The sequence below is a fragment of the Micromys minutus genome (assembly GCF_963924665.1).
Source record: "Micromys minutus genome assembly, chromosome: 18".
Lineage (NCBI taxonomy): Eukaryota > Metazoa > Chordata > Mammalia > Rodentia > Muridae > Micromys > Micromys minutus.
The window spans coordinates 29,360,430-29,373,650 of NC_137953.1; the positions used below are offsets into that span (position 1 = coordinate 29,360,430).

General features: G+C 41.0%; 1 protein-coding gene across 2 annotated transcripts in view; it reads left to right on the plus strand.

Moving 5' to 3' along the window:
• Window positions 1–13,221, plus strand: part of SKAP2 (src kinase associated phosphoprotein 2) — a 152,039-nt gene that overhangs the window by 132,211 nt on the left and 6,607 nt on the right. For both annotated transcript variants that reach the window (XM_080932622.1, XM_080932621.1), the window contains 2 exons: window positions 928–1,005; window positions 6,146–6,258. In XM_080932622.1, coding sequence (XP_080788748.1) covers window positions 928–1,005; window positions 6,146–6,258 — 191 coding nt within the window. The remainder of the gene's footprint in view (window positions 1–927; window positions 1,006–6,145; window positions 6,259–13,221) is intronic.

Below are 13,221 nucleotides of genomic sequence, written 5' to 3' on the forward strand. Positions count from 1 at the left end.
AAGTTTTTCTCTGGTATACCATTTGTTTGTCCATCCTACATCAAACATTTTTCAGTTTTGTATAAATCCTTAAGTAGGGAAGGTGATAATGGAATACATCTGCTTTTAGTAGAAAAGAATGGCATAGTTCGCTTCTGTTCAAGACAATTCCTTGCTTAATGTTACACTACTTGATTGCATATCCTGGGTAGGGAATGTGCTTGGAGTGTGTGGGAGAAAAGTCTGAGCAAAACGCCAGCTGCAGAGAGGATAAAGATCATGGGTTTTATAACCACATGCCTTAAGTCCCATGCTTTAGAAGTTTGCTGCCTTTTGCATCTCAGTTTACTAATCTGTAGAATGATGATTTAAAATCCTTTGTCTGTAAAGCCTTTCCTCCTGTGTTATGTGACATGTAGGAGATCCACAATAGAATTTGGGGGAAATACCTTTAAGTGTTAGGACCCATTTAGTAGCTCCTTGTGAGAGGATTAAGTAAGGAAACCAGTGACCATGTCTGACATTTGATGACTTAGAGATTGTCTGTGTTTTATGTCATGCATTTTTTCTGTGCTGTCTTGTTGTTTTAGGAACCTTGTGTTGTAGTATTCCTGCTACTTGGTATAATGTAGCATATTTGTATAATGTTGGCTGTTACTTCACTAGACTTAAGGGCTGCCCTGGATTTAGGATTGCTCCAGACGGGTTTCTTTACACATTTAAAACAAATATGTAACACATTAGGGCTTATCTTATATTGTATCAGGTCAGCTTAAGCCTTGTTGAGGATGCTGTTTGGTTATTAACAAAGGAATGTGAATCTTGGGCATTTCGTGCTCTTAAAGATAATTACTAAGTGCTGTAGACTTTGTCTTGCTCTTTAAGCGGGGTGGGTGCTGTGACAGACACGGGGCCTGTTAATGTGCCACTGACACTGTTTATTTGCAGAGGAGGAAGAGGACACTGCTTCCGTGAAGATGGACGAGCAAGGGAAGGGGAGTCGGGACAGTATGCACCACACCTCAGGTAGCACTGGCAAAGCTTATTTTTGTTGTGTTCTGGTCACTTTCTAGCTCTCTGAAGATGTTTGCACAGCCCCCTGAAGCCGTTGACTTGTTTGGTCTGTATGTCTTATGGGTTGATAACCTGCTTAGTCCCATTTAGGATGCATGGAAACCACTTGAGAAGGATTTATAAAGTAAGCCAATTTATACAAGGTATTCCTTCCTGAATTACTTTGTAATGACTCAATTAGCTTTCATTTCTGCACAAAGGAGATTTAGTTGCATAAATTAGCTTATCATCATTGAGGAAGTGTCACTGCTAAAGGACAGTTTATAGATACAACATGCAGTTGCTGTCAAACCTATAAGAATGTAATATAGACATCTGTGTATACTTTGTGCTTGAGCAGAACAGACTTCTGCCATTCAGAGACTAACAGGGGACAACAAGTTGCCCAAGGGACTGGCAATGTAGACATCTCTGAAAAGGTCAACTTGACACAGGCTCTGACAATCGACCAACAGCTCTGTCTTCTTTGATAAAAATCAGATAAACTTAAGACCGCTAATTGATCTGCAGCCTGTTTAAATGTTGGCCATGCATATCTTCATTGCATATGATTAACACAGAAAGCAAATGAATTGGGTAGGAAATGCCAGAGTCCAGTGACAGCAGCTTAAAAATGAGAAAAGGACACTGGTTGCCTAGAAGACTGGGGAGGATGTTCTGCATTATCCATTTCCACCTGGCACGTGGCCCCGAGTACTAATTATGTGCACACCATGTACAAACGCACAATACAGACAACGTTTCTTGCTTGTTGTTATTTCCAAGTAGCACAAGATAAACTATCAGTAGCGCAAACATGAGGTTAATTTTGATAAACCAGCAGTTATTTTACAGGGAAAGAAGAGATGGGCTGCCTTCTTATCAGGACTTTACACCTCTTCACAGCCATACGTCAGCTGGGCCGAGGTCTGCCCTGTCGCCCCCAGGTCCTGTAAAGAGCTGGAGCTAGGGTCACCTTCCCCTCTCTGATATGTCCATACATCACTCTTTTGAGTTGTCAGAAGCAGGGCAGACAAGCAGTGTGTGTTCAGGAAGTAGCCTTCCCGGGCCTTCCTACAGTGACATATGGGAAGGAAGCAGGCCTGATTCTGGACCAGGACAGGAAGGCAGGCGCAGGTTGCTGCAAAAGGTCTGGGTTTGCCTTTTTTTTTTTTTTTTTTTTTTCCAGAAAGGAAACAGGACAAAGTCATTAGATGTTAGCACTCTTGCCCTGTAAAACAGAGCTGTAAAACATGGCAGAAAGGGAAGGCCCGGCACTATGCTTGATAGTAAATGAGGTATCTATTTTTAAAGTTGTGAATCACGATGCTTCTACCAAGAGCATGCAGGTTTCTTTTTAAGATGTCTATGCAGGTATAGAAGATAGAAACACGTAATAGGTGGACCTGCCACAGACGCTAGTGAGCATGCCTCCGATGTTGGCCTTTGAGGGTAGGGAAAAAACAGTTTTTCTCAAAGGAAGCCAGTAAGTCGATGGGCTTTTCTTGCCATAGTCACAAGGCACTGCAGTGTCTCTTATCTCTTGTACCGCAGTGTCCTTTCTAGCCGTAGTCCAGTGCCTTTGCACTGAGCTTTCAGCAACTCCAAGCTTGCTCTCAGCCTGGGCTGACCAGGGTGTTGCTTTCTTACTGAGCATCCATCATGTGACCTTCTAACCTTGCTCAAGAATATATATATATATATATATATATATATATATATATATACATATACATATATATATTTTTTTTTTACATTGACTAATTTTACAGGGAGGAAAAAAATCAGTGTTCTAATGTAAAGTATAAAAATAAAGCTGAACTCATCTTGTCTCCTACAAGTTGCTTTATTCATCTTACACAGATCATATCCATTTATAGGTCTATAGTTGGTCCCACTTGACTTTTTTTTAACACTGTAAAAACATGCTTCCCTTTGTAAAGCACTTCTCAGGCTTGTGGTACTCAAGGAAAGACTCTCTGGTGTCAGCTTCACGCTTTATTCGTTGTCAGCACGCCTTTTCTAATCTGCCTTCATAGACTATCTGTTGTTTACACATTTAATGTGTACTTTCGTAACAATCCTGTTAGCTTTGCCAAATATCTGTTTTATAAAGTTTTTAAAAGCTCAGTGACTAAATTTTTCAAAGGTTGGCTAACTGTTTATTTTTAAACCTTCTTTCAAAAGTAACTCATGCCCCTCGGGACAGCACACATAGCAAGGTTAAATTTTGTGTGTAATTTTCAAGATACTGACTGTGTATATATAGAATTAGGCTAAGCCTCCGGGTAAAGTCAGCGAAACCGCATTGACTGTGCCTCAGAATGTTCCATATTGTAAAAAATGCCTGTTTTGCGGCCTGGGGTGTTTCTCAGCAGGAAAGCATTTGACTAGCATATTCAAGGCTCTGCATTTGCTTTCCCCATCTCCACAAAGCAAAGCAAAACCACACCATGTGGATTATCTTCCTGGGCATAGGTAAAGGGTGCTTATTTTAGTGAGCCTTCTGTGCTTTCAAAAAGCTGTGTTTGCACATGTGTTGCCTATGTGTGCTTAGACCCACTTACATTTTAAAGGTAAGCTAGAGGCGCGTCCTGCCTTCCACAAGTAAGATCACTCCTAATTCTTCATGTCGGCCACCCTTTCCTGAGGAGACAGCTAATGCCCTGCTGGCCTCTCCCTCACTGTTGATGCCTGCTCTTCACCTAGACGGCCAGCCATATATCCAGTGTCCTCCAGCACTGCTCAAATGGGGGACCCAGAACTGAGGTCGTTTTTTTTTTTTTTTTTTTTTTGGGTACCATCATCACCGAGATTATAGGAGGTACAGTTGAAAATGCAGCTTTTCCCCAGCACTGCCGCATCACTGGCTCTGCGGCTTCTTCGCAGCAGTGAGGTTTAATGAAATGCTCCTGACGCACATCTAGGGAGAGATGCATCTTGTACACGGTGGGGGTCTCTCCCGTTGCCTGCCCCTGTAACTCCCATTAGTGTTAATGGGAGTTTCTCCAAGTGTATCCAGGGAAAGAGAAACCAAAGTGATAAGAATGTGTATTTAAAATCACTGTATACTTTTCCTTTTGTCCTCTCCCCTGCCCCTACTTTAAAAAAAAAAAAAAAAAAAAAAAAAGCTGTTAACTAAGAAATACTGTGAGAACGGCTGAACGCGGAGGAAGGGCCGGGACAGCTGGGACCTTTTGGGATCCCACAGCTCCACCAAAAACTTTGACCTTAGTTTTTTAGCCCAAGTTTTTTTCTTCCACATTTTTGGACCAAGCCTAAGGCCTGAGCAGCATGAGGAATATGGTGGGGCCCCTACTGGGGAAACCAGCTATTTAGACCTTCTTACACTTGGCCAGAACTGAGTGGCAGGCCTCATGGGTGAGGTGATGTCACCCTGCCTGCTATAACTCCTTGACTTTCAAGCTGACACTGACAGACAGCATAGGGTGCAGCATTTGACCCATTTAGCAGTTGATTTAATCTGACAGGAATGTTTCAACTTCTAAATCTCTGTTTGTCTAAATAAGTGGTTTTTTAAAGGAAATCAGTCACTTTATTATTAAGTGATTTTTTTTTTCCTAAAAAAAAAGGAGAGAATGTTTGGAGATATCTGGCCAGCTGGAGTGCCCTCTAGTGTCCATTTACAGAACTTACTCAGTATATGCTTGAGGGCTGGGGGAGGACGGGGACAGGTAGGGTGACCACAAGCATTGTTAGCTCTTGGTTGGATTCTGGGGCTTGCATGCACCCCTGCTGGGTTTAGTGCTTTGTGCCCAAGTGCTAAAGTGGAGAAGCCAATACAGGGTTGGTCCCTCTCTCCCTCTCCCTCCCCCTACCCTTCCCCCTACCCCCATTCCCCTCCCATCATGCTGCTCCTATTGTCCCTCTCTTTCAGTCTTAAAAAATAAACGTTTACAGAAGATTCCGTCAGGTTGTATTTTCTAGTCCTTGTTGACTTCATCAAAGATGAAAAAGGTGCATCCTATAAATACTTAGATCCCGTGTTGTTCAGATTCTCCTTTTTTAAAAAAATGTTAAAGACATTAAGGAGAATTTAAAATCTTCTAATAAATTGATACGTTGTGAAAATCAACTGTACTAATGTGACCACTTGTGTTGAGATTGCCAAGAAGCCTCTTGTTTAAAAGCCATCTAACAAAACTGAGACAACCCTGATCCAGCGTACATCCCCATTATCCCACAGACTCAGAGATGACATCGCAGCCAGGGGAGCTGTCAGCACACATGTGTTCCGCCTGGCTAGTGAATACATGGGCATCTTCCGTCTTACTGCTATCACTTGCATTCTTCTTTTCTGAACTCATCAAAACTCAATTATCATGAAATTAAAAACAGGAAACAGTTCTCTGTGTAACAAAAGCATCCAGTGTATTTAACTGCGTGCTGTGTTTGAGGAGAGCCACATTGTGTGAGTGACACAGCATATATTACCCAGTTACTGTGGTATCACGGAGCGACGGGCACTAAATAATCAATCAGTTAATGGTGTGTATGGCAGTTTGAGCACTTCACATCCATTGTGCTTATGCCGGGAGAAGGATGAGCTGGAAACTCCACTGTGTGAGCCTAGTGTCCTTGACCTGACTAACAAAGTCTGCACTAGCAGTTCCAAAGCTGCAAAACTATTGTAGAGACAACTTTGAGAGGCTTTGGGTGCAAATGCCTTATATCTGAGTAATTAAAGTATGCTATTATTATTATACTGTTATCTAGTGTTCCAAATTCTGTGAAATTATTACTTCAAATATGTCTGTCCTGTCCCTTAGATATTACTGATGGTGCCGTAAGACCAGTTGCTCTGCAAACACAAAGCGAGTGAGCTTAGACCTTATCATTAAGAAGGAGCAGAAAGAAGCACCTTGCTGTGCTGAGAATGTGACTATTGCCGGTTTTAGATTAGGGATGGAAAACTAATGCTTCCAAAACCGATCTGTCTTCGTGAGCATGCTCAGCAGTAGGGGCGGGTTCACGAAGATGTTTGTTCCATGATCCAGGCCAGAGTTTCTTAGACTTTTTTGGCAGACTGGGATGGTCCTTTAATCTTTGTTGATTCAAGACTTAACTGCAACTCTCTCTCTCTTTTTCCTAGGAGATAAAAGCACTGACTATGCTAATTTTTACCAGGGTTTGTGGGACTGTACTGGAGCTCTTTCTGATGAACTGTCCTTTAAGCGTGGTGATGTGATTTACATTCTTAGCAAGGTAAGAAAGTAACCCCCCAAAATGACAGCCGTCAAAGGGAAATGCATAGCTCAGTTCTCCTGCATTTAAATTTATCACACGAGGGAAAAATGCCAGTTGGAATTCCTCTAGGTCCTAGTTAACAATTGGAAGTTCACAATAATTAATTATTTTGTCAAGTGAAGTATAATCAGAATCTAAACACAATCAGATAACAGGATCCAACTTAGCAGCGTGTTTACCTGTCACTCCAGCCCTTGGCAGGCATCCACCCACTGCCTTATCCAGAAACAATATACTTATGTGAAAGTTAACATTGTAAGGTATTAGGTTATTAACTATGTTTTTCTTGCTTCTTCCTTCTTATTCTTCTGTGTGCTTATTCTGGGTTTGCCTGCCATTCTCCAGTGGAAACATTGTGTTTATAAAAAAAAGTTTTTCATCTTTGTGTAAACACATCGGGTGTTCCAACAATTTAAAGGCAATGCTCTACATTCAGACAGGTTGAGGTAATTTTTAAAAGTTTAACACACTATATTTATAATTGTGGTGCCACAAACTCATCATTATATACATTATATACATCAATATATACGTCATTGTCTGCTCTGTAAGATACTGGACCGTAGAGCCCATGAGCTCCAAACGTCAGTCTCTGTTGCGGTGATGAGCTCTCTTCGTTTTCATTCTAAACTTTTTCCTACTGTACTGTAGGTATTTTTTAATGTCTACTTTTTAAGACTATCTCATCACCAGATCATGGATGAAAATGAGTTAAATATAAGCAGGGAAATGTTATGTAGGTCACAAGTCTAACACTTCAATGTGATTGATCTGTGAAATATTTTCTATATTTCAGAAAGTTGATATGAATTATTAGATACAAAGAGAATTTGAAAGTAAGTTCATATATTGGATTTTAGCCTTAGATGAGCTAGTACAGAAAATCTTGACCCAGCTAGTCATAGAATCTTAGAGTGGGCATCTTAATGAAGATTGTCTGTTCTTGGTGCAGACAAAGTATCTGAGCTATATTATCTTAACTTTCAGAGTAGTTACTTTCTGTCCCTTCTGCTTAATTTTATACCATATAAAGCATCCACAATGTCAAGATACATTCTAGACACCAGGAACCCTAAAGAATAATCCATAAGCACTTAGAGGTTAGTGGGAGAAGGAATATTTACTAATATTCCTGATCACAACTTATTGAGATGCCCAAAGCCAAAGCTGGTCTTGAACTCCAGTCAGCCTCCCAATAACAGGATCCTGGTGTTGCTACAGCATCTCACATTCATGACCACATGACAGCTTTGCTTAAGTCTGTCACTGAACATTCAATTGTCCCGAGTTAAAAGTTTTAAAGTTAGTTATTTAGCAGAAATAATACTGTTTGGTCCAGTTCTTACCAGGAAACTTTCCTGAAATTCCTCCCAAATTTACCAAGCTCATTGTTGATTTAACCAATTTGGCTGTGAGAATATAAGATTCAAAGGTTGGTTAACTTGTATTTGAAATTTCAGAGTCTAGGGATACGTGGCATAACATTGTATTCCTTTTGCACACACCGAGCTTGTAAAGCCCACATGGGTCTCTTAAGGCCTTCTTCATAAGTCAGCTTGGCTGCAGGAAGCCCAGGCAGAAGAACCGCCCTCCCACCAGGCAAAGTGGCATGGACTTGTCTCATGCCCTCCACGTCATATTCCTAGGAAATTAAAAGTGTAGTCCTAGTGTGTGCTGTCCTTCCAGGATGCTGAGGATAGAAGTTGAGTTCTCTGAAACCTGTTTAAGACCTTGGGCTAGAGGTGGCCCAGCTCACAGGTAGCGTTCACTTCCGCCTGAACATCTTAAATGCTGTTATCTGGGAGAGAACTGGCCTCCTCTTTCAGACCTTTGCAAGGCTTGATGTTCCAACAATGTTGGGTTCCTTCTAGAGAGAACATCTTAGCTGGAGCTAATTTTGGTTTTTGAAAGAAGAGCCAAGAAAAATAAACTTGTTAGTCACTGTATCTCCCCATAGACTAACTGATTGGTACTCACAGCTGTGAAGCTCAGAGTGAAGTTGGGTGCATGCTTAGGATAGAGAACAGCCTCCAGGCTCTGTCCCAGCGTGGCTGCAGACTTTGCTGAGCTATCTGCTTGCTCTGGAGAGTGTGAAGACTTCCTTTTCACCCTGCACTGTGCAGGTGCAGAAAGAAACACTGGACAGTCTCTCACAATTGTAACCTACAGTTCTGTCCAAAGCTGGGCAGACACAGACCTTAAGTTAACACTGTAACTGAACACTTTGAGAACTCAAGATTTTCAGAAGAAAGCAGTGGATTTCTAGATCAAGGTGGGACCAGTACTGTATATTTTCAGAAGGATAAGCAGTTGGCTCGGCCGGTAAAAGTGCCTGCATTTACTCGGAGAAGCTGAGTTCCACCCAAGTCCCATGCAGGGGAAGGATAGAACTCTTCAGAAACATGTACACACACACATAAGCAAACGTCTAATTCGATTCTTTAAAAATGTTAATATAAAAATAACTACTTTTTAATATGACTACGAATTTGTTTAATCTTAGAGTATTATCTAGATCTTTGTGATGACGGCATGAAATTTTACCATTCTAATTTATTTTTTACACCATCTAGTGGCTCAGAATGAGTGGTGCAGGTAATTGCAGTTAATGTGCACAATCCAAATGGTGTCATTAATTCAACTTTACATCTAGCTATGGGTTATTACTCTCCCATCTCATGTCAATAAAGTATTAACATTAATCATGAAAAATTTTGTTCATCGTTTTGAATTAAGTGTGGAAATTGTACTAAAAGGAAGAATATATTTCAAGGAATTTACCATAATATTTGTGAAGACAGAAATAAATACTTTGTAAGAAACTGATGTCATGACTTTTTTAATAAATGAAACTATTTAAAAGGTTTAAAAGAAATACAGCTTAATCTTAGAGCTGAACTGACTTTTAGTTTAAAACGTTTTCTATAATTTGACTTGCTACTCACAAATTTCTCAGTTTTGAATATGTCCATTTTTAAAAAGGCAACACAAAATAGTTTAAGGAAAGATTTTTTAATATAAATATTTAGAGAAATTTAAAAATTAAATGGTATGTTTTATGATAAAGGGCATTTCAATCTTGTAAATGTAATGGTCGAAAATGTTTCACTAATTTGACATTAGACTATTTTCATTATACATCTCTATGGAAATAAACTTTTATTTTAAAATTACCCTTCCCTTCTCCTTCCCTCTCTCCTTCCCTCCTCCCTCTCTCCCTCCCTCCTCCCTCTCTCCCTCCCTCCTCCCTCTCTCCCTCCCTCCTCCCTCTCTTCCTCCCTCCTCCCTCTCTTCCTCCCTTCCATCTCTTCTTTTCCATGCACACCTCCATGGCCGTTGCTGTGCTCAGCCGCATGATGATTTATTTATGTTAAGCCTCTTTTGAGAGTTACACATCTTAACCAGCAGCACCCTTTTTTTCTTCAATGAAAATCAAATGCTACATACAATAAAGAAAGCTGGCAGATACCCTGCCCTTCCCCCCTTCCCTCTCCAACATTTTCCAATTAGCAGCTGCCATGTGACCCTAGGGCTGAACTAGCCTCTCCTTCAAATATCCGGCTTTTTTTTTTTTTTTTTTTTTTAGTTTCAACCTTTGAACCTCACTAATATAAATCTAAATGTTTGCCTTACATGGAGACAGTGCCTTTTTGCCTTATTGTTCTCTTTATATAAGCTTGATGCTGTCTTCTTAATGAATTCAAATAATTCAGCATTTTAATGTAGATTTAGAAATCTTTTTTTTTTCTTCTACAAAAAAAAGGTGGAGCATATTTCCAGGGACAGATGAGATTTTTAACATGTTTTTTTTTTTTTTTTTTTTTTGGTAAATTCATTCTAAAAATACAGTGTGATTTCTTTTTTCTTTCTTTCTTTTATTTTTTTATTTATTTATTTATTTTTTTTTTTTTGTATCTTAAGAGAGGGAAAGCCATATTAGAAGTAGTAATCTTTTAATTTTTAATTTCAGTTGTTTGCTGAAATCCAGCTGTTTAGAAAACCATGCTAAATATTTTATTATCTGCATCGGAGCTTTATTCTTTCCAAACCATGGACATTATCTGTAGGCTAGTGGTGCTTTCCTGGTGATAGTCTTGTTTCAGCAGCAGGTTCCAGGGTGCGGGGCGGCAGGCCCTTCCCTGCTCTGCCCAGCTCCCCTTGGTCCTGCTGGTCCGCCTTGCTGCTGTGGTCTCACATCTTCCAGCAGTAAGCTCCCAGTCTGCACCAGTTGCTACACTGCCAACCTCATTCTCATCCTTACTTTTCAGGCAATGAATTAATTTTAGAGAGCCATCCTTCAGCACGAAAGGGGGATGCTGCTTAAGGCTCTAGAATGTTTTCTTTCTTCAGAAGTATGCATGACTTTAGATTTGCAGCCTTTTTAAAAAAAAAAAAAATAGTGTGAGACCAAAATGGGAAATGCAGATAAGACAGTGGTCATGACTCTGCAGTAAAATGCACTTGAGGCTGTGTTGGCTGAAGGTTTAAGCAGTGCTTTATTTGTGTTTGGTTGATACTTCCCAGTGATTGGTGTGTTGTGACTGTGACTGAGCATTTACTTCTAGTTCGAATACAAAGATTTACCTAGTATGGCTTTTGGGGCTTCAAACCTATAAAATAAATGGATCAAAAGTTTCACTGGCAAAGACAAAGGCATTGGGGCTTTGTTTGTTGTTGTTGATTTAATACATAATTCTCCTAGTTTCTCATTTGTGCTCATATGGCCCAGGTTAGCACAAATAGCATGGTCAACCACTGAAGACTAACCAGGACAGCTCAGGGGACAACCATGGCTGACACTGAGTCCCCGAGAGTCATCTGATTCCGTGGCCTTTTGGGAAGGAGGGGTGTTTCTTTGTTTGTTTGGTTTGGTTTTTTTCTTATAATTCTGTTTGTTTGGCCCTGTCAGCATTTTTTGTTTCTGTGCTGTCCATTTGGGTACTAGGGCCCCCCATGTAACCTACCTCCTCCTCCTCCTCCTGCTCCTCCTCCTCTTCCTCTTCCTTCTCCTCCTCTTCCTCCTCCTCTTCCTCCTCCTCTTCCTCCTCCTTCCCCTCCATGCCTGCCTCTCCAGTAGTAGAGCACTCTGTTAACACACTCCAGCCCCACTTTTCCAAACAACATTCTCAAGTTCTTTCCTCTCCCATGAGATGGACAAGGCTGACAGTGAAGGGTAATGGGGCTTTGGAGGCCCACTGGTGGCCCAGCCCTTATAATGACTCGAAAGAGGGTGAGCAAGAAGACAGTGTCAGAGGTTCCTGTGACCATGAGAGGGGCCGGGCTCCCTTGGGAAGTAGCCAGGAAGTGGCAGTGTCTACAGGAGCTTAATTCTGTGTTGAATAACCAAAAGTTTGCCAGAAGCAAACCAGAACCATAAAAAAAGAAGCATCATCACAGTGTGTGTGTGTGTGTGTGTGTGTGTGTGTGTGCATGTGCTCACATGTGTGCACAAGTTTTAAATTAAACAATCTGTAGTCTCTTATATCCTTTTTAGCCAACCTCTACCTCAGAAATCAAGAGCTTGCTGGCACAATGCATGTTATTATAAACTCCTTCACAGTTATTGGAGAGGGAAAAGAAATTATCAAAAGTGAACACCAACATTTGGGTGTTGGGGGCACCTGCTGTGCACTCGCTGGCGTGGTACTTCATGGAACATTTCTGTGGTTCAGCCTTACAGGAAGCCCGTGCCTAATAATGCTTTTGTGGAGACAACCCAGGGACACAGCTCATCAATTGCCTTCTCCAAGAAGCAATGCTGATCTCACCCTAAATCCTCTACAGTTCTGGCACTGTGTGAACCTCAGTTAAGAGGTTCCCTTTTTGACTTTTTGTATTAGAACATTGATTTTAAGTATCTCAATCCAGTTCTAAACAACATAGATGGTGGGTTGATTTTTTAATTAATTAATTTATTTATGATCAACGGCTATTTGTTAAACACTTTCTATGCAGAGCACTAGTTGGAGCTGGATCCAGAGAAGCCTTGAGTGGCTTCCCTCCCAGGATCCTGAGCCGGGAGGCAGAGACAAGGAGCCTGAGAAACAGAAAGTGCTAATAGACAGTCCTCTGGCCTGAGAGTGTGCAGAGCAGAGGAAAGGCAGAGAGATGAGCAAACAATTTCCAGAAAGGACTCTAGGAAATTGGAACTAAGCTAGACCATTACCTTATTTACTCAAGAAGTATTGAAGTGTTTGCTTGTTTTTGAGTGTGTTAGCCACACCTGCTGTCCCTGAAAAACACGTTTTTCTTTCATCTCTTCACACGGCCCTACGTCACTCTCTTTGTTCCACCTGGAGTCTCTGCCTACCTGGTGTTTTTTCTACACAGAATTGCAAACCCCCAGGATAGACTCAGTACTTGCCTATGTGCTTCCTCTCACACTTGGTGGTCGCTGTTAAGCTCAGCCCCCCCCCCAACCTCTTGTCTCTCCTCCCCATCTCTCCTCCCTCAGCTTTCCTACTTCCCTCCTTCTTCAGTACTTACATTATGAACTTCGTGATGTAAACGCCATGCCTTCAGGGTTTTTTGTTGTTGTTCTTTTGTTTTTTTAGCAAGTATTTAAAATGCATTTACTGAGTTATAGTTAAAAATAGGAAAGAATTCTAGCTTTGCAAGAGAATGATGGAATCACAAAATCAGGAGAATTTTAGTGTAAAACTCTACAAGTGAAGAAATTAAGGCTCAACATAATCAGAGAAAAACCCAATAACCAAAGATGGAAGAGCTACATCCGTGGAGGCTTTCCAAGATGATGGGGTTTCTGCTGCCAAACTTGTACATTCAGCCTGAGCTCCCTGGCAACCAAACTCAAAACAGACGAGCTAGGAAGCTGAAATTCCGTTCAGTTAAAAAAGGAGAGCCCTGACTTTGCCCAGCACTGGCTGCTTTGAAAAGCTACATTCTCACAGGGACCTCTAG